This window comes from Corapipo altera, unplaced genomic scaffold (genome assembly GCF_003945725.1).
Source record: "Corapipo altera isolate COAL_440 unplaced genomic scaffold, ASM394572v1 239, whole genome shotgun sequence".
Classification (NCBI taxonomy): domain Eukaryota; kingdom Metazoa; phylum Chordata; class Aves; order Passeriformes; family Pipridae; genus Corapipo; species Corapipo altera.
Genome location: NW_020884938.1, coordinates 1,779,852 through 1,799,662, shown reverse-complemented (window position 1 = coordinate 1,799,662; position 19,811 = coordinate 1,779,852). Strand labels below are relative to the sequence as shown.

Sequence of the window (19,811 nt, the reverse complement as noted above, 5' to 3'; positions counted from 1 at the left end):
TACAGTTGCATTTTTCAGAATTCTCATCATACAGTTGCATTTTTCAGGCAGTAGCAGCCTGCACCCACCTCCTTACAGGATCTCAGTTGAGCTCACTGACACACTCCACGTCAGTCTTGTGCAAATCAGGAATTTCTGTGTGTTAACTGGTATATTGCAAGGGACAAGCCTTGAGTTTCTGCATGAAATTTCAATATTAAAGGAATTACCAGAGAAATAACTCCCAAACTAGAGGAACAGAAAGACTCCAGAGAAGCAGTGAGGTAGAACTGAAATCAAATGGTGTTGGGAGTATTCACCATTTTTCACAAGGTACCTGGTGCCTTGCAACCTGAATTTTAGAAGAGTAGACCAGAGTTCTGCCTGACCTAAGTGGAACACTGCTGAGCCCCTGGGGTCAAACACTGCAAGGCAATTATTTACAAAAGGCATGGCCATGGTTTGCATGGACAAATCTAAAGTCCCTGTGTAGCAACCTCCTTGCTGTATATGCAAAACAAATGCACCTTTATACAGTTCACTTCTGTACTCGCAGAAGGAACGGAGAGATGAAAATAAATGTGTGCAGAGAGAACAGCTCCTTACACTTGTCATTCATAAACCTCCTGCAGAACTCCTGGAACGTTCCCCTGTAGCTCATGGTCCTTAGGGAGCGGTGGAACTGGTAATAAGACACCACCAGGTCTTTGGGGTTGCGAGCCATGTATATGACCTGTGATTTGGGGGAGAAAAAAAAGCACCTTATTGAGCGATTTTTCCCCAAAGCACTTAAACAATAGAGTTAAACCAACAGGATTTAATTTAATTTTTACCTTTGAGTTGCCGTTGTGGAGGTCTGAAGGCAAGAACCGGTATGGCAGGTGGCTTTTTATGAGGCGAGGAGATGTCAGTTCCTGAAATAAAGCAGAGGGAACAGTTCCTCACTGAGCACCAGTTTGGCACATCTGCCCTGAACTGTCACATTTGAAGCCCTTTACTTCACTGAGTCCCATTCACAAATTCACTCCTGCAATTAATAAGAGTCTGGGACTAGAAATTAGGTCAGGGAGTTACACTTGTTTTTTAAATATGAGAAAAGCTGGATAACATGTTGGGGGTTTTTGTTGTTTGGGGTTTTTAATCCCCTTTGTTTTCAAAGTGCTTCCATTTGTAGCACCTTCTCAGAAACAATATAAAATAGTTGAAGATTCTTGGTATCAAACCTTGTTTCCAGTGATGCTTCCATTAAAATCCCTTGAAAACTATGTGAATGTGTTTCAAACAGAATATTTCTAATAGTGTGGAAGTCATTTCATGCAGGATATTCCAAACTCTTCAAATTACACCTGCAGAGTCTGTAGAGATCCAGGACTTGTGGATTTAAAGACTTAGATGTATAAATTTGGAGCAGGGGGAATACAAATCCATAGATTTGTAGTGTCTGTAGTTCCTCTGTCACAAATTCAGGGAAGGAATCAAAGTAAATTGGCCTCCTTTGGGTAGCTTCTGTTTTTACATAAGCAAGAGAGGCCTGGAACTTTTATTCAGAAAACCCAGTGCCAAGATACTTAGGACATGAAGAAACACCTAAAGCATTAAACAGAGTACAATAAAGCTGAATAAAAGCAATTTTAAAATAACCTAATAATGCTCTGAATCATTCCAACAAACTGAGCGAGTCCAGAGATGAAAAGGACAAGGACACAGGATGAAATGAAGTGATAAAAGATGGAACCGAGGAAAACAGATATCCAAATGTTGAAAGGCTTTTCTTTGCAATAAATTGTACCTTGATGATGTCCAGACCAGGTTGAGGGTACTCTAGGACTGGAAGTTGTTCATCTATATTCATTAGTCCAATCTCATCTGGATCAGCTCCCTGACTCACTAGATAAACCACTTCCTGCAGCAACCCTGTGCCTGCATGAAGCAAACAATGGGAGAGAACAGATTGTATTACAGTTCTTATCAAAACAGAACCACAGGAAGGGAGACCTAAACAGGGAAATAATGGTAACTCTTGTCCTCAACAGTCTGCTGTGAGCTAGGTCTGTAACTACTGTTTTAACATAGGATGTCAGCTCAATAAGATTTAAGGACATTTCTGTCTCCAAACCATTTAACCTGGGAATTGGAAAGCATTTAACAAAAAGTTGTTTCCCCCCCCCCCCCCCAAATGTTACCAAGGCAATATACTATTATTTCCATTTTAGAAATTAAAAAAAAAAAAAGAAAAGAGGCAGACTGAGGTCATCCAAGTCCACAAAATGCATTAGTGGCTGCACTGAGACAGTGTCCTTTCTTCTAAATTGTAGGCAATGCCCCTGTTATGCAATGATTTGAGAGTCTATTTATGCCCCCACGTTATGGACTGGATAAACCACTGAAAGCATCAATAGTGAGTCAGTCACAAGCCTCAGAGGCCCCAGTTACATTTCCCTCCCCAGTCTGAGGGCATTTACAAAGCAGCCATCAGGTACTATGGCCCTAATGACTGCACTCTGGAAAATTAATAGCTACTCCAACGGGAAGTTTGGACAGGGAAACTCTTTCAAATGGCTTTACCTTCAGGCAGGGAGGAAAACCCCAACACAACAGAGGTACAGAGTTACTTGACAGAGGTTTATGAAGAGAAAGGCACAGGCTCTTGGTGAGATGAAGGAACGGAACGGGGAGAGATCACAAAGAAAATAAGAGTATCGTTATTCTGATGGTTTTTAATCTGACACAGAAACAGTTAAACGAGGCTGATGGTTAGGGTGAGCACAGCCTGGATACCATGTGAAACAGCACATACCTTCAAGAATTGCTTTGGAGAGTAGGCACTTTAAAATTATTCTGTTACCTGACTGATTGGTGGGTAAATTAAAAAGGTTGGGGGGGAATAAAAAGACACTTTTACATTATCATCACCCACAGAGACTGTCACAGACTTAATACACCCTTGCCCCTGAGGCTGTTCACTCCACATTTTTAAGTTCAAGCATATATTTTATACATTAAAATTAACATTCATACAGTTCTTCATATCGGTCCTTGTGACTCTGAATGAGCACAACCCTCGTTCTCATTAAATATTTCTTCTGACAGGAGACACCCTGGTTCTCTATAATTTATTTCTGTATTTTCAATTCCACCTGCAAAGAAAATTGGTGTTACAGCAACCCTGCTCCAAGAAAGGAAAAGAAATGGCTGTGTGGGGACAAGCAACACCACCAGGACTTTATTTTTTTTCATTGCTCAGCTGCTGTCCAGGTAAAAAGCAGCCATGTCCACATTACCTAGTTCTGCTCAAGCTTACTGCTAGCAGATCCATGGAGCACAGCAGAGATGGGAAATGACACATTTTTCCATGCAAAGTGGGCCTTTGGAAGCTCAAAAGTCTTCACCTAAATGAGTTTCCACCAAAAACAGTGACACATTGGAAGAGTAATGCTGGGCACCCAAGGCAGCAAAATAAAAATCTCCATCAACTCTATGTTCTTTAAAACAGTGTTTAAATCTGAATCTTTGTATTAATTAGCATGCACATATAGAAATTCCCATGGTATGTTTGTAGAGCTGCACACATTCCAGCATCCTATTCCAATTCACACAGCAAAGAGAATTTCTGCAATATTGACAGTTTAGAATCCTGGCCATCCAGCAGGTCAGAATTTCTCCTCCCTACACGGATCCTGATTTCTCTCCCCCTTGAACTCTGTGCTAGTTCTCACTTTCACCACTCACTGTATTAGCCTGACTTTTTTCCACATTAGCACTTGAGTTACTCTGCTTAGGACTTCCAGGGTCCCAATAAAAATGAAAACTAGAGAATTAACTTTTGAGAGAACCGTTTTTTGTTTTTTTTTAACTTGTCATCCTTAATCAACTATCACTTATCACACACAAACATTCCAAGACCTCATCTTCTTATTAAAACATCACATGCTTATTAAAAAAAAAAAAAAGCTAAAAGCCTTTATACATATAATTACATATGTATGACCTCTTCACATTTGACCCAACTGACTTAGCGATCTCTGAAGATGTGCAAGAACCACAATTTTATAGGTGGAAGGTAAATTGCTGAAACTGAGATTTTCAATATGAATAAACTCTAGTAATCCCAGTCTATCACAAAACCTGGACAGATCTAAAAGCCACAGAAATTTTCTCAGTAAAAGGGAAAATGATGATACTTGTTGGACAGAAGAAGAAGGTGGAGGAAGCTAAAGAAAAAGACGCAGAGCTTCTCTTTATACTCTCAAGATTTCAGGGTTTTCCTGGAGAAAAGAGATCTTGGGCATCTCCAGGATATTCCACTGTTCTCCCCTTGTGTTGCTGAACACATGGACATGTACACCTCACTTGGGATGGCACAGGAGAGTAAGCAGTCCCTGACAAACAGGATTCATCTGTCAGCCTTTGGACATGAGGCACCAGATGCAACATGGACAAGTCCCCAGAAATTCTACCCTTCCTTCTCCCACCTGCAGCAGATCCATATTTCATCCTAGAGGAAAACTGCTGACCCTCCAAGGTCATATTGCCACAACAGACGTAGGATTCATTTCCATCTATCCAATTCCAACTAAAATGGAGCCAGTCAGCATCTGAGGGACTCCAGTACCTGAGAAATGCTCTTCCCTGACAAGTTCTTCTGTTCCGTCAATAAAACACCCTGGGAGAAAACAGAGGGTTCCAGTTTATCACACACTGTCTGTCTGGGAAGAGAGGGGATGGGAAACAGCTGTGATGAGCTACTGCCAGAATCTGCAGGGGTTTAGGAGATCCTTTTAAATTATCTGTGAACCTGCATTTCTACTGGGCATGACAGCAGGGCGAAAGTGTTCCAGTTGGGATGCACCGTCCTTTCCCTGTGATACCTTCCCTGTGATACCTGCCTACTGACACACAAAAATCAGGACTCATTAAAATTCCTTTTGCACCTCTGATGGTTGGGAACACTTCCTTTGTCCCTTTCTCGTGGCCAAAGCCTCAGCAGCAACAGCAAAGTCAGTTCATGGCCACACTGCCTCTGCTTCTGCAGGAGCTGCTGCAGCAGCAACCAGACAGCACAGCAGGGCAGCCAAAATTTGGGAACGCCGCAGCCTCTCCTTCCTGCTCCTGTGCATTAGGTGTCTTTCAATGTCAAACTTAGCCACTCTAGGAGGGAGAAATATTCTCTAGTGCAGCTGTTCTCTGGCTCCTCTCAGAGTTTTCTGGCCCATAAAGCCACCGAACATCACAGATTTCTTCAAAGTGAAGTGGCAGATATAAAACCATAAGATTTCCTGTGAAATTTTGCTTCCCCACACCATTGCTTTCACTTTTTCCTCTCCTATCAGCTAAGATGGGATAAACCTGCAGCCCAAGGATGCCAAGGTCTTTGGTCTTCCACTCACCCCTTGTTTGGAAACCACATGGAAAAATAAACTAAATTCCAATATTAGTATTAATAACCTCACAATCCCAATTAGCTGTACTTTGATCTGCTGATGTTTGATCAAGTTGCAGCTAATACAATGCAACAGATCCATTATGACTCATAATTTTTTTATAGCACTGGTAGATGCAAGAGCTCATTAAAAATGAGGGCTGCTAAAGCTGTCAGATTGGTCTAGCAAGGGCTGTACAGCAAAACCCCACATTTTTGTTTTAATTACCTGCAAACTCCTTCCCCCTTCACTAATTTAAGTGTAAATCTGCAGGGAAGCATGACAGATTCATCTTCACACTACAAGAGTGGAGGGAAAAAAAAAATCAGATTTTTCCATGAGAAGACAACCATTTCCAAACCATAAAAACACCCCCTCTTGAGGTCTGTATGTTGAGGTTCTCCTACATGTTCAAATTCCACCTGGTTTAAGAATAGGGATTTTCATTAACAACAAGAGTTTTAAAACTAAAAGTAATGTATACATCTTGATGCCATATATTCTGATTCTTCTGTTCCTAAATAAGACTTGGGATTCAGAAGAAAGACTGAAATTGTGATGTTGTATTGACGCTATTTTTGTCTGACAGTTAAATATGTATTAGAGGGCCCAATTTTCCGAAATCCTCTTAGACTGATGTCCCTTTTTACATGGCCTAAATGCCCCTCATTCAGTAGTGACCTGTCAAGGGAATCTGTGGTACACGAAGAAACTGAATCCAGATCTTCCAAAAGTGAAGGCAACAACCTAAGACTGGATCTGAAACAAGTATTAAATGCACAGTTTATAGCAACATTCCGTAGGCTCAGTCTTAGATTTTTAGACTTATTAACCAGTTTATTTTTCCACTTGCAGCTACCAGCTTTGAAACCAAAACCAACAGGCTAAATTCTGCTTGTCTTTCACGAGACTCACATCAGAGGGTGCAGACATGGGTCCATTAATTCTGAGTTGTGCTCTGAAGGCGTTTTGCCAGAGGCTACAAACAGCAAACTAGGAAAACCATTTAGGGGTAAAATCTACTTTCTGTTTGGTAAAAATGCTGTCACTGAAGTGTTTATACACATGTATTATCCACAGAATTAGTGCTGTGTATAACAGAGCATCCTAAAGCACTGCTGTAATGAGCTGGCTACAAAGCAGTGCTATTTTTGGCTGATGCATTAGTACTATCTTCTAAAAAATGGCCTGAGTCCTAATTGCCCCTTACATTAGCACAATAACTGCTCAGTAGAGGACAGGATGAAAAGTGCAGACTTGACCACAGTGCATCTCAGGCTGCTGAGGCATCTCCACTTCCACGCGGCAAGGCAGGAGATGAGGATTTTCCACACCTAACACCAGCCTGGAGGAAAACACCTCCTGACACTTGGGATCCTAAAACTAGAGCAACACCAGTAAATAAAGCACACCAGGTCCTGCCCTCTGGGAGGGTTTGTGGGACAGCCAAACCCACATCCCCAGAGATGATTCCCAAAAGAGGACAGTTCCAGCCATTGCTTCCTAGGAACAGCCCCTGGCTCCAGCTATGTCCCACACCATGCTGGGGAGCACGCTGCCTGTGGAAGTGCAAAACTGTCAGGGAATGTGCTCCCAGGAAACAGCAGGGATGACAGCTTGACAGAGCCTCTGCCTAGACTACTAGTTTACCAGTGGATTGTCTACATTTCCAACTTTATGCGTTATAAAAGCATGAGGAAAAATAGCTCAAGAGTCACATACTCCCTAACCACTGCATCTAACCCACAGCTGCCTCAACCTGTCCCAGCAGACAGAGGTCCAAAAGGCAGCTGGGTCCTCTTGTTGAGGGCAGACGAGGCAAAAAGTGTTCCTTTCCTACCCTTCTTAATAAGCCAGAACATCCTCATGTGCTGTGCAGCAAGGGCCATGTAAGTACTGCACAAACAGCCCCAAGAACTAGGAGTCAGGTCCACAGATTGCTCAAGATCTAGGTATCAAAAGCAACAACAAGCCACAAGGTTTTCCTTCTGATTGAAGAGTCATGACTTGTGTCTCCATGATTTCATCACATCCAGGTGTCCCGGATTTTGTCACAGGTCCTTCCCAGGCAGCTGCTATTGGTTGATAACTGACATCTCATGTCATCAGATATTCCAAGGGAAAAGTATTTTACTCTTCTCTTTAAGCTTTGGCTGGGCTGTCCATGTCTATGGATGCTCACCATGTCTGCACCAGGTGTCATCACTACTGGAGTAACTCCACACAAACTGCTCCAATTCACTTCAAATTAGATCAGCCAAATTAGCTTGAGGAGCTTCTATTTTGGGCATCAGCTCACCTCGCAAATTTTGTCTGGGAAAAACTAGAATCCATCCAAAGAAAATCCTCTGCAGGTTGTCTTTCTAAGACAAATGACAAACAGGAGGCTGAGGACACCAACACCAATGCTTTTAAAGGAGGACATCTACCCACACCCTTAAATTAATTCTGTTTCAGTTTCTACTCACCAATGAAACATGGTCCCATGGTATAGGAGAGCACAACACCTGTCATGCTAAAACAAAAAATGTCATGTATAACATGCAGGAACATAAAAAGGACAGATGTCTGCTTGTTCCCTTACCAGCTATCTCAGAGAATGACATCTCTTCTCACCATTCCCACACCTATTCAAGACTGATCAGGTCTAAAGGCAATCCAGTACATTAAGTTGTTGCCTTCTTTGCCCAGGCTCAATGGAACATCCTCATAACCCAATTCCCAGACCATGCCTTTCATGACAATAGTGCAAGCACATAGGATCATACCAAAGGGTTGGCCAACAGGACAGTAATCCACAGGGGAAGAGGATTTTTATTTGTTAATATATGCTACAGGGCAGATTCTGTCTCAAACATCTAAAATTACCTGGCAAGCTTCACCCATGTAAACTGGTGCCTCTTCACAGCAATGGGCAAAAGCTGCATTAGCAAACTTTCATGTCTCACCTCCTCTGCAGAGTACACACCTGAGAAGGTACATGCCCTCATGCCAGCCTTACCTCGTTGTGTCCTGCCCTCCCGCTTCCCCTGGCAGCCCTATTCTCCCAGCTCTGTAGATCCCACATCAAACAGCATGCCTAAATTGCACCAAACACCACCCCAGCAGGAGCTCACACTCTCCAGCAGAATGTCTCCCCACTGTGTCTAATTTCCCTCCATTTTCAAACACTGTACCAAGGACAACAACACAGAAAAGAACCTCGCTGCAATGCCAAGTTTTTAAAAATCACTCTCAAGGACTTCACTGTGCAGAAAAGAACTGCACAGTTGCCCTGAGCACCACTGATTTCCAGGACAACTATATCACTTCTGTTCTCCAGAGTCAGAATATGGTCTGTGGGTAAAAACAGCTCTGCTGACTGACAAAGGATCAGAAATCAGGAGACAATAGGGCATCTCTATTAGAAACTTGTGTTGAGGTAGCTCTCATCCCCTTTGCTGTGAACATGCTCCTCTCCCCGTTATATACATATATAATCACCCATATTTCACAAGATGTCTGTCACTGCTCAAAATGCAATTCTCTGCCTCAGTTTCAAACCCTTCCAGGAAAATTGTTAGGCAAAACCTGCCTACACATTAATATGCATTTGCATATATTAGGTGGTTAAATTTCAAGAAGGCAGCACACCAACAGTATAATGTGAAACAACTGCAGGTAACAGTTATACAATAATAATAATAAAAAAAAGGCAGCACATTTGCTTCATTATTTCCAGAATTATCATTTAATTTCTACACAACCTGTTCAGTCAGCTATTGCTTGTCTAAGGTCAGGGAGTAAAGCATTTTGCCTCACACCGAATCCCCCTCAAATTATAGCTGCACTAAGCAAAACCATTCTCCACAAGGTACCTACACCCCCAGTCATATTCAGCACAGTCATTCCCTCTGTCTGATGGACTGCAGTTTTAAGCAAACTACAACCATTTCCATTGCTGCTCTTCAGAATTAGAAATGAAAATAGATCTAATTGGGAGCATAAAAGGGGATCAGCCAATCTATATCACCATGGGTTTACATTACTGCAGCAAAATCATTGAAGAGACCACATTCTTTCTGAGAGAAAGCACTGGTGGCCCTGACATTGATCATTATTAATGTGCTCTTCAGCTGTACCTGTCCAGAGCAATCCTACTGCAGCAATGCCTGGAGCTGTTCTGTGCTACTCTGGCAACCCTGAGCAGCATAAACAGGCTTTGAACTGGAAGTTAACTTGTGGTTATGATTGCCTTGCACCAACTGGTGGGCAAGAAGGCCAAGGACATCTTGACCTGGATCAGGAATAGTGTGGCAGCAGGACCAGGGCAGGGACTGTCCCCCTGTGCTGGGCACTGGTGAGGCCACACCTCAAACCCTGGGGTCAGTTTTGGGCCCTTCACTACAGGAAAGACATTGAGGGGCTGGAGTGAGTCCAGAGAAGGGAACAAAGCTGGGGAAGGGTCTGGAGCACAAGTCGCATGAGGAGCAGCTGAGGGAGCTCTGGGGGCTCAGCCTGGAGAAAAGGAGGCTCAGGGGGGACTTTCTCCCTCTCTGCAACTCCCTGGCAGGAAGGTGGAGGTCAGACTCTCATGCCATGTCTCAAGAGACAGGATGAGAGAAAATGGCCTCGGGGAAGGTTCAGATTAGATATTAGAGAATAATTTTTCACTGGAAGAGTGGTCAGGTGCTGGAATAAGCTGCCCAGGTAGGTGGTGGAGTCACTGTCTCTGGAAGTGTTCAAGAAGCATCTGAGAGGTGATTACAGTTCAGGGGTGATTATGGTTGGTGGCTGGACTTCACCTTGGAGGCCTCTTCCAGCTCTGGTGATCCTGTGGCTCTGTCACACTGTTCCTGTCACAGGACACTGCTGAGCAGCCCGTGAGGTGACAGGTCTGGACTGCTCCATGTACAGTCTGTGGTGCCTTCTGGAAGCAGTTCTCATCCCACCTGCACCACACTCAGCTCATTTTGCTGCCATGATTTATTACTCATGCAGTGGATGCAGGGAAGGGCTAATTTAGCACCACTGTCTGTATCCCATATGGTGATCTAATGTCACTGCACATCATCTTAAACTCACAGCCCTATAAAGGATGATGGCCTTCACATCCTGGTGGGTAAAAGCTGATGGAATCAGCTTTCATTTTTTAAATTACAGATTGATTTTGGTGTTTAGAGACAAAAACCCCTCCTCAGTTGTTCCTCCAGCACCCTTCCTTTAAATTTTTACCCTTCCCTAGTTCAGCAGCACTCTGACTTAACCTCTCCTACCCACCTACACCTCCAGGACATGCATCCTTCCTGATGTTCCTCAGTACCCCTTCACAGCAGCTCCCCTACCCCCTACAGCCCCATTTGGCTGGGACACTGCAATGATGGACCATTTCCTCTGCGTGTCTGCCACACACATCTCTTGCTTCTGAATCTGCAACATATTACAGGATTAACACAGGACATAAATAGATTATTTCTTTTGTCAGAGCCTGAAAGGCCTTTGTTTACAGAACCATCACTATTTCAGCTCTGGTGCTCCACCTTCCTGGACTCTCCAAGGTGTTGCAGCACCTCTGATTAAGGTCAAAGTGTTGAGACAGTGGGTGCTCGATGTTATTAATCCCCTGTTCATTGCTCCCTCCCACTGAGGGAGGCATTACTGTGTGCTCAGTTTTAATACCCAGATGCTTAATTCAATTTCAGAGCTGTAATTTGCTGGTTTCTCTACAAAAAAATATTGATGAGAGGTGAAATTTTTGTCCAAGGGAATTGCTTTTCACTACATATATATATATATATATATATGAAAAATTCTGTTAGAGAAGAAATACAGCCACGTGCCTCCAGTGGAAAATGCAGGCAGGAAGATGATATGACTTACCCAAGGTCACAGAATCTGTAGCCACAAAGTCCTATCACATGCCCAGTGTACCAAACCTCACATCACTTCTAAAACAACACAAGGGGTAGTTCCTTCCCCTCAGCACAGGGTGTATGAATCCCTAATGCACCCAACAGGAGAACATCATTTAATAAGACTGCATAACAAGAATTAAAAAAATATTCAAGCATTTTGCTTCCTTTCATTAATGCCTTCCCTGTGACAAACAAACATTAACCTGAAATGAGAACCCCTGGCTGTTGGGTTTGGTTGATTTACATCATTTTCTAATTCTTTAGTCTTTGAGGTTGTTATCATTTAATCCAGTCAGCAGTGATTTCACATGTCCAGAAAACACTTTCTACCCAGAGCAAAGCCTTTTTTCTTTTTTCTCCCCCAAACCTGTTTACAAAAAAAGCAAGTTCTGGAGTTTTGCATTACTTAACAGCAGGGAAGCAATTATGCTACATTTGCAAGAGGCCCAGCAAAACCCACGAGGTAGCTGGAGAATTCTTCCTCTTCTGAACCATTTGTTCTGTCTCTAGTAACATCTCTTCTCTGGTTTGACAAAAAGCTCATGAGAGAAACACTGCTAGCTAGATAATGAAAATCAGTTTCCCTTAACAACAGATTTTTTCCTCTCCACCTTGATTTCCTGTTAAAGGCACATAAGGACCTATTCAATCCTACCAGCATTGAAATCAAGTCAAATGCATCAGTGGCAAACTTTACATTGTCTTCAATTACTTCATATTTGATAGCTTTATTTATCATTTCTTTGCCTAGCAATAGGTAAGACTGAGTCAACACCTGAAGGTATTTCGAGCTATATACAAATAAAACAAAAGACAGACCCATTTCAAAAGGACTTTCAAAGGACAGGAACCCAGTGGCTCTAATTCCAGGAAATATTTATCCACAGGTGTAGCTTTCAGCACCTGAATGGTCCTCAGTGGAGTGAGTTTAAGCCATGGAGTACTTACTCTCCTAAGTGGTTGAAGGAACATGACTTCAAGCATGAAATCAGGTTCAAATATGGGCCCTGTACACCAGCCCCTAAATGGACAGCTCACAAAACATATCTCCATCACAATGCAATTTTCTGATCCCTTTCTGTCTGAATAAAAATTCCATCCTTTCTGCTATGAGAACTGATGCACATTCATGCAGCATCAAAACAGAACAACATCTGAGCTTTATCAATTGCTTAAAGAAACCAAATAACTGTGCTGCTACTGTAAAAGTGAAAAAGTTAAATACTATATTCTTATTTTAAGGAGATTAAGTTGTTCACCCCTGTTCATGAGACTAACAGGTTTCCTATCATTCCACAGGGGGAGGGTGTGCATAATATTGTCTCAAAAACCGGAGGTGAAAGGAAAAGAATCCCAAACATATCTTGTGCAAAAATGTCTTGATTTTTAAGCCAACCTTATGATTTCTTGAGGTATGCCTCTGGGCCAGGAAGATTTGCATTAATTCTTTAAATGAAAATGGTTTAAGCTCAGGGCACCAAAATCCTGCAGAAGAGAACAGGACTATAAATCCATCATAGCAGAATCCATCTCTTTTGCAACTGCAAAACTCTTGTTACAAAATAATACCGACAAAAGGCCATGTGCAGCCACCTAATCTTAGTCAAGCAATAATACTCTTTACATTGAGTAATAAGAGTATTACTGTGAAGCACAAGGACACCAATCTTACCTGTAAATATAACCCCACTGCCAAGAGATTTTTATGGTCTGGGGGAAACAGGAAGGGTAGGATTGCACAAAGACTGCCAAAATCCTGCTTTGTTTTACTCAATTGGTACATTTTCCTTATAATGTTTTTCTTAAATCAAGATTTTGCCACTGTGTTTTTATAGCATGGTCCCACAGCTAGGACTGATTGGAAGGGGAAGGAACAAGAGGCCAGAGATAATAAATCCCTAAACCAACCTCACAGCCAAAGAAAAAGTACATTTGTCCACATCCCCAGTGGTTCAAGCCTCCCTTTGCCTGAAGTGTATTATCTCGTGAGTGTGATCAATAAATATTTTAGGTATTGATGAGCTGAAGTCTATCAGTTTTAGTGGGGAATCAAACAAACAAGAAAACTGGGGTTTACACTGTACCCTCTGCATCTGGTTCACAGCCCAGCAGTTGTCACTGTCATGGCTCTGATGGCCAATGGATCAAATAACTTTTTCCCATAACAGAAGAAAACCCTGGGGCACATAAATGTCCCAGTCTTGGAAAGATTAACAGGGATTACAGTAAAGGGAAATGGAAGAATTCAGACAGAGCCCCTGTCAGGTGGCAGAGGAAAGAGGAAGAACAGAGCTCCTCCATCAGCCAAAGGGACTGGTGAGCCAGCAAGTGCTGGATTCAGGAGTGGCAGGAATAAAAGGAGGATAAAGGAGTGGCATGCACGGAGTGGGAGAGGCTCACAGAACAGGGGCAGCCAGGGAACACACAGTGCATGCAAGGCACTTCACTGGCAGAGGCAATGAGAGGAACAACCTTTTGTACACACAGAATCTTTTAAACAAACAAGGGACAACTCAAATTAACTTTTTCTGTGGTTCATTTCATGTAACACCACAGGTAGGTGGGAAAGAACTTGAAAGAGGAGAACTCTGTGAATGTACACACAAACAAAAGCTGCCCTTGAACTCATCTGCAAAGTCCTTGTTGGCACTTCATAAAGCCAAAGGCCTGGAGCCACCCATCCTGTTCCCTACCAGTCAATGGGCAGTTACAAGAATCCAGTGCTGTGAGGAAAATTGAAAATCTATGAAAAATGACACCAGACAGGTAAAGGTCAAACGCAACACTTGCTCTTTTGACCCGTTGTCTGGCACCAAATGTAAGTTCTTATGAACTGCTGGACTTGAAGCTGATATTTGCCCAACAACTGACGTCTTCCCACACACAACTCCATGAAATTACTTGGCAAAATAACCAATGTGGGGGAGGGAGCTTCATTATTAATGCAAATAGCTCGCTTTCTCCAATTACCAGTTTTTCAAAAGGCGTTAATTTGTGGGCTTTGACCCAAGAATGCAAAGCACATGTTCATTTAGAACACATGCAAGATGGTGTTAAGAGATGGTGCTGCTGTTACACCTCATGTGAGCAAAGCAAATGGACAGATCAGGTACAGTCAGGGCTGGCATCATAAGACACAAAAAAACACTGAGTGAACCTGAACTCAATCCTACATCTACTTTAGGGACTGATTTAATTCCACCGAAATCATTACCCTTAACACAGACAGCTAATCCAAGTCTTAGCATGACGACTGAGGGAACACCCTGAAAGAATCTGCTTATTCATTAATTCTGCAGTTTAAGTTCACAGAGGAGAATTTTAATTTTCAAGTAGGGGGCAAAAAAAAGTCCCCAGTATGGAGGGTTCAAGGCAAGTTGTCACAGAGGCACAGTGTGCTGTGAGCAGTGCATCTGTATCTTATCTGTGAAGCAATCTGTTGTGTGAGCTCCACTTATTTAATTCTATAGACAACAGCATTCTGGTTTACATTTGCTCCTGTGAATCTCAGCCTGTCCATCCTGCACTACAAAGTTGCACAAAAACATGAAGCTTTTAACTCAGTTCTGCAACATCAATAGCACACCTGATTTCAAATTATGCATCGTGATAAAAAGGTTTTCCATGATTAGAGCATAAGCCAAGTATGCACCTTTCACGTATTTACATGTCTGGGTTTTAGGCAACAGCTTCTCCCAGTCCAGCAGCTCCCAAAAGCTGTTACCATTGATTGGACACAGGTGTTAAGAATAATTAAAGATATAAGGAGTATCATTATTCAGCCATCCTTCAGTGGAAATCACATTAAAGCAGAGCCATTTTCCATTAGGCTTATTACATTATTCCCAGTAAGGCCACTGATATATTTGATTTTCTACCATTATTGGACGAGCTTTTTCCTGGATTAGTCCCAATTTACCAACAGCTCTAACTATTTCCAACCACTACCTCGATTTCCTATCCTAAAATCCTGCTGTCAAACATATTCCTGGAATATTGTTCAACTGCAATTTGTTAACAGAACCTAGATAAGTGGTCTCAACCATGTCTTACCTCCAAATATTACCAGAATAAGCCAAAGCATTTAATCCCAAATAATTCCATTTTGGGCATTAAATCTGTTTTGTAAATCTACTTTTTTTTTTCATTACAGCAACATTATGACAATTCTGATTAGATCCAGTACACAGAAAAAGTCTTTGTCAATGCTCCTGAGACACAGGAAGATGAAGTTGTAGTTATGGGAGTGCAGAGGTGCTTGGAGTTCTGGATTTAATCCCTGGTTTTGCTGGAGACTTCCTGCATGACCTTGGCTAAATCAATTCCAGGGCAGCCCAATTCCTACTGATGTGCCTGCTCCCAGTCAGCAGACCCTCAGTAATTCATTCAGGAGCCCTAAATAAGCTGTAAAGCCACACAGGATCAGCTGACAAGTTCCAAGGGTCTTAAGAGACTTCTGGCTACAGAAAGGTGGAGCTTGAAGCATTATTATTGTCTAGAGCCCATTTCCCACAACAAGGACATCAGATTACTCACCACTCAGGTATTCTTTCCTAGCAAGTAAAACACTGTGGCACCTATTTTGACCCCAAGGCTGCTCCCCCAGCTCCTCCCACAACACTGTACCTTCACTTTTGGTGCCCCAGTTCTCAATCTTTTTTTCCTTCTCCCAGTGACTGTCAGTAAATCCTCTTGTTCCACTGCCACTGACTTTCTAAGTGGACAGCTCCCTCTCACTGGCCTCAGCTGGGGCCACAAGAGACCTCATACTCTGCTGCTATATTCACAAAACAGCAAATTAAATACGACTATGCAAGCTGGCTTCCCACAGCCAAGTGTCTAGCCAGCAAAATTAAGGTACTGCCAGATGTATTAATGATATTGTGGCTGGCTGCTGGACACAGGTTAGCTGAGGATATTCAACAATATGCCAATATGAAGTTGAGGTGCAATACTAACACAGGAACATCGTAAACACAAGATTCTCAAAACTGGAATCTTAAAATGGAAAGAATTAAAAAGTGTTCATGCTGCATGCTATAAATTTTTAAGAACAATTTAAAAGAACAATTAAAATGTAGCTGTCTATTCCTAATCCTCGCATTTTGGGGGCCATCCATCTACATACTATCCCTTATCTAACAGATTATCTATCAAGCTCTTGCCAGTCTTTAACAGCATCATGAGTAATGAAATACCAAAAAAAACCATAACTAGAAATACTTGAAACTGTTGGAGAAATGATAACATGATAGATGCTACATCCCAGGAAATGTGCCTGCTCAAAGCAGCAGCACACCAAGAAACTGAAAAGCATTAGCCATTCATACAACAAACAGTGAAGTAACTCAGAAACCTACAGTACTGAAAACATCATTTCACAAGGGCATTTACAGAGCTCACATCTTATGTCCAGTGGACTTTGAATTTTCTAGAAAGATATCTTATTTTCAGAAAAAAAAAAGGTCACTCAAGAATGCACTTAATAATAAGAGTTTATCTGATTTTATCAGGTGGGGTAGAAGGCTCCCATATTGTCTGTCTCTTTGCAGGCAGCACTACATCCATGTTAATTCTCTGCAAACATTTTTGCTTGGAAACAGGGAGGATAAGAAGTCAGGGAATATGACATTAAAAGCAGACACACGAATGGTATAAAACAACCAAAGGAGGTGCCTACTGGAGCAACACGCACTTATACTGCAAACGGGGGGTGTTTCTGGTGATTCACACAGTGCAGCAAGGGTGCACTTGGAGCACATGTTCTCCCAGAACGATCTGGGCGGCCGCCTCGGGAGCGCAGGACGGAGGGAAGGCTGGGGAGCAGACGGCAAACCGCGGCAGAAACCGGGATTTATTCCTAAAAGCTTCCTGCCGCTCCACACTCCCCTCTCCCCGAGCAGCATCTTTATCCTCCAGGGGTTCGGCAAGAGGGCACCGGGATCACCCAGGCGGGGACCACCAGCTTGGCACTGGCGTGTGCCTGAGCTCCGGGGGTCCTCCATAGGGTCCCTGTCCCCCCCTCCGGGACCGGGATCGGCCGTCCCTCAACTCTGCGGAGCTGCGGAGGCCGCAGGGCATCATCCTCGAGCGGAGGACATCCCCGAGGGCAGGGCATCATCCCCCCTCTGCAGGACATCATCCCACGGCAAAAGGGCAGCATCCCCCCTCTGCAGGCCGTCAGCCCCCGGGCGAAGGGGCATCATCCCCCGGGCGGTGAACGGGCTCAGGCCTCGCCCCGACATCCCGCGGGGGCCGAGGAGCATCTCCCGCATCCCCCGCTCCCGGCGCCGCGGAGCATCTCCCGCATCTCCCGCATCTCCCGCATCCCGGCACCGGCTGCGCCGCGGGAAGGGAGAGGCGAAGGAGGAGGAGCCGCCCCAGCGGCCGGGGCAGCCCCCGCCCGCCCGCCTACCTGATTTGGGGTAGGTGACAATCCAGACGTCGCTGTCCCTCACCGGGAAATTGGCGATCTCCTCCATCTTCCCGCGGCAGAAGGGCGGCAGCCGCACCCCATTGTACTCGAAGTACTTGCTCTCGAACTCGCAGGGCGTGCTCGGGGTCTCGGCCTCGCTCTCCGCCATCCTCGTCCCTGCGGCCGCGGGGGAGGCCGAGGAGCGGGGGCCGCGGGCGCTCCGGCGGGAGGGAGGGAGGGAAGGAAGGGGAGGGGAGGGGAGCGGAGAGGAGGGAAAGAGGCGGGCGAGCGGCGGGCGCGGCAGCCCCGGCCCCCGGCACAGCCCCGCGCACGCACGGGCGGGGGCTCCGCGCACGGTGATGTCATGGGCGGCTGCGGGCACGGGCGGGCAGGGATGCGGGGAGGGAGGGATGCAGGGATACCCGCCCGCTCAGCACCCCTTTTCCTCTCCGGGTGGACAGGGGGAGGATGCGGGGATGGTTGGAGGGATGCGGGGATGCCCTGCCGGCCTCGCCCGCCCCGCAGCCCCTCTGGTCTCAGGGTGGGCAGGAGAGGGATGCGGGGATGGATACTCGCCCGCGCCGCAGCCCTTCTTCTCTCCGGCTGGGCAGGGGAGGGATGCAGGGATGGAGGGATGCAGGGACGCCCTGCCGGCCTCGCTCGCCCCGCAGCCTCGCTGCTCTCCTCGCCAGGCGGACAGCGGAGTTACGCAGGGATGGAGGGATACCGGGATAGAGGGATACCGGGATGGATGGAGGGATGCCCGCCCGCTCCGCAGCCCCTCTCCTCTCCGCACATGGTCGGGGCAGAGGCAGGACCTGCCGCCATCCCCATTTCCACCTCAGTGCTAAGGCCCGGCCCCAGAGTGGGCAGGGGGAGGCTGGGGAGACGCACAGGGGAGGGGGACGAGCAGCAGCAGCAGCTTCCAGGTGCCCCGGGGGCTCGTCCCCGCCCTTGCACCGAGCGCAGGCACGGCCCGTGGGGGGGAGGCGAGATAGTGAGAAGGGGGCACGCACCTACTCGTTCAGCAACACAAATCATTTGCCCCTTGCAGTGCTCGTGTTCAGACCCATACCTGTTTTCCACACAAGAGGCTCTCTATCCTGGTCCCTCGTTCCAGTCTCTTGGATGCCACCTCTTTGTATCTGGTGGGGTAACAGCTTCCACAACAGCCTGGGGAGTCTTTTGGGGGGGGTCCTCAGGTCTCAGCAGCTACTCAGCATATCCCCTGCCCATTCCAACTTGTGCCTTGGACTTTCCAGCCTGGCATCAGAAGTGACTCATTAACATCATTTGTTTGGTGGCCATTAGGCAGCAGAAAACATCCTCGATATTGGTGGGGACTGGTGAGGGAGGACAGGCTCTCTCTGTCTGCTCATCTTTTCTCCTTCTTCCTCCTGCAGCACCAGTGAAACCTGGGATACAACTCCATCAGCACTCACAGCTGGGTTGATAGGCAAGACAGCCCAGGTGCTGCTGTTCAGGGTATTTAAGGCCTATTGGTGCCTGATGGGAAGGTATAAAAAGGCCTCTAAGCTCCTTTAAAGCATGTTTGTGCTACAGAAATGAGGGGTCGTTTGGCTGCCTGGTCTGGCAGGAATGAAAAGCTGGAAGTATTTCGACAGAATTAAGACTCTGTTAGTTCCAGAAAGGTCAGTGAAAAGTTTAGGTTTATTTTACCCTTATTAGTCTTGTAGCAGCTGCTTTATTTTTTGTTCAGTTGTGTATCTGTCTGTAATGATGCTAAAACATAATAGAAATTCTGTAAAAGCTCCAAAGCGTCTGTGGCAGGTGTACATTTGAAAGAAATAAAATAAGCACGTAAAGAAGTGGCAAAATAAGGGGAAGGGGTACAATTACATGGAAAGTACACATTTCTAGGTACTAGGGAGTAAATTATAGGTAATTTCAATTGAGTTTCCTGAAGGGTAAATAGCAACCAGCTAGAACTTGTGTGTCCTGTTAAACTGTCTCTTTTATAGAAGCAACCTCAGGAAAAGTAGCAGCTGAAACAGCTGAGGGTAGCAACTGATTTCAGGCTTTATAGCTCTATCTGCCTGCATTCCAAAATCAGTGCTTTTACTGTAGTTTACTTATATTTGT

General features: G+C 44.9%; 1 protein-coding gene across 2 annotated transcripts in view; it reads right to left on the bottom strand.

Moving 5' to 3' along the window:
• Positions 1–17,978, bottom strand: part of SULT4A1 (sulfotransferase family 4A member 1) — a 26,089-nt gene extending 8,111 nt beyond the window's left edge. The window contains exons 1-4 of one of the 2 annotated variants that reach the window (XR_003530527.1): positions 17,709–17,978; positions 1,769–1,899; positions 813–893; positions 586–712 (exon numbers count right to left, since the gene is read on the bottom strand). Coding sequence is in view for 1 of the 2 variants with exons in the window: in XM_027660831.1 (XP_027516632.1) it covers positions 586–712; positions 813–893; positions 1,769–1,899; positions 17,709–17,877 (508 nt within the window). In the remaining variant the exon portion in view is untranslated. The remainder of the gene's footprint in view (positions 1–585; positions 713–812; positions 894–1,768; positions 1,900–17,708) is intronic. The other variant, XM_027660831.1, reaches the window with a different exon arrangement.
• Between the last annotated feature and the right edge of the window lie 1,833 nt (positions 17,979–19,811).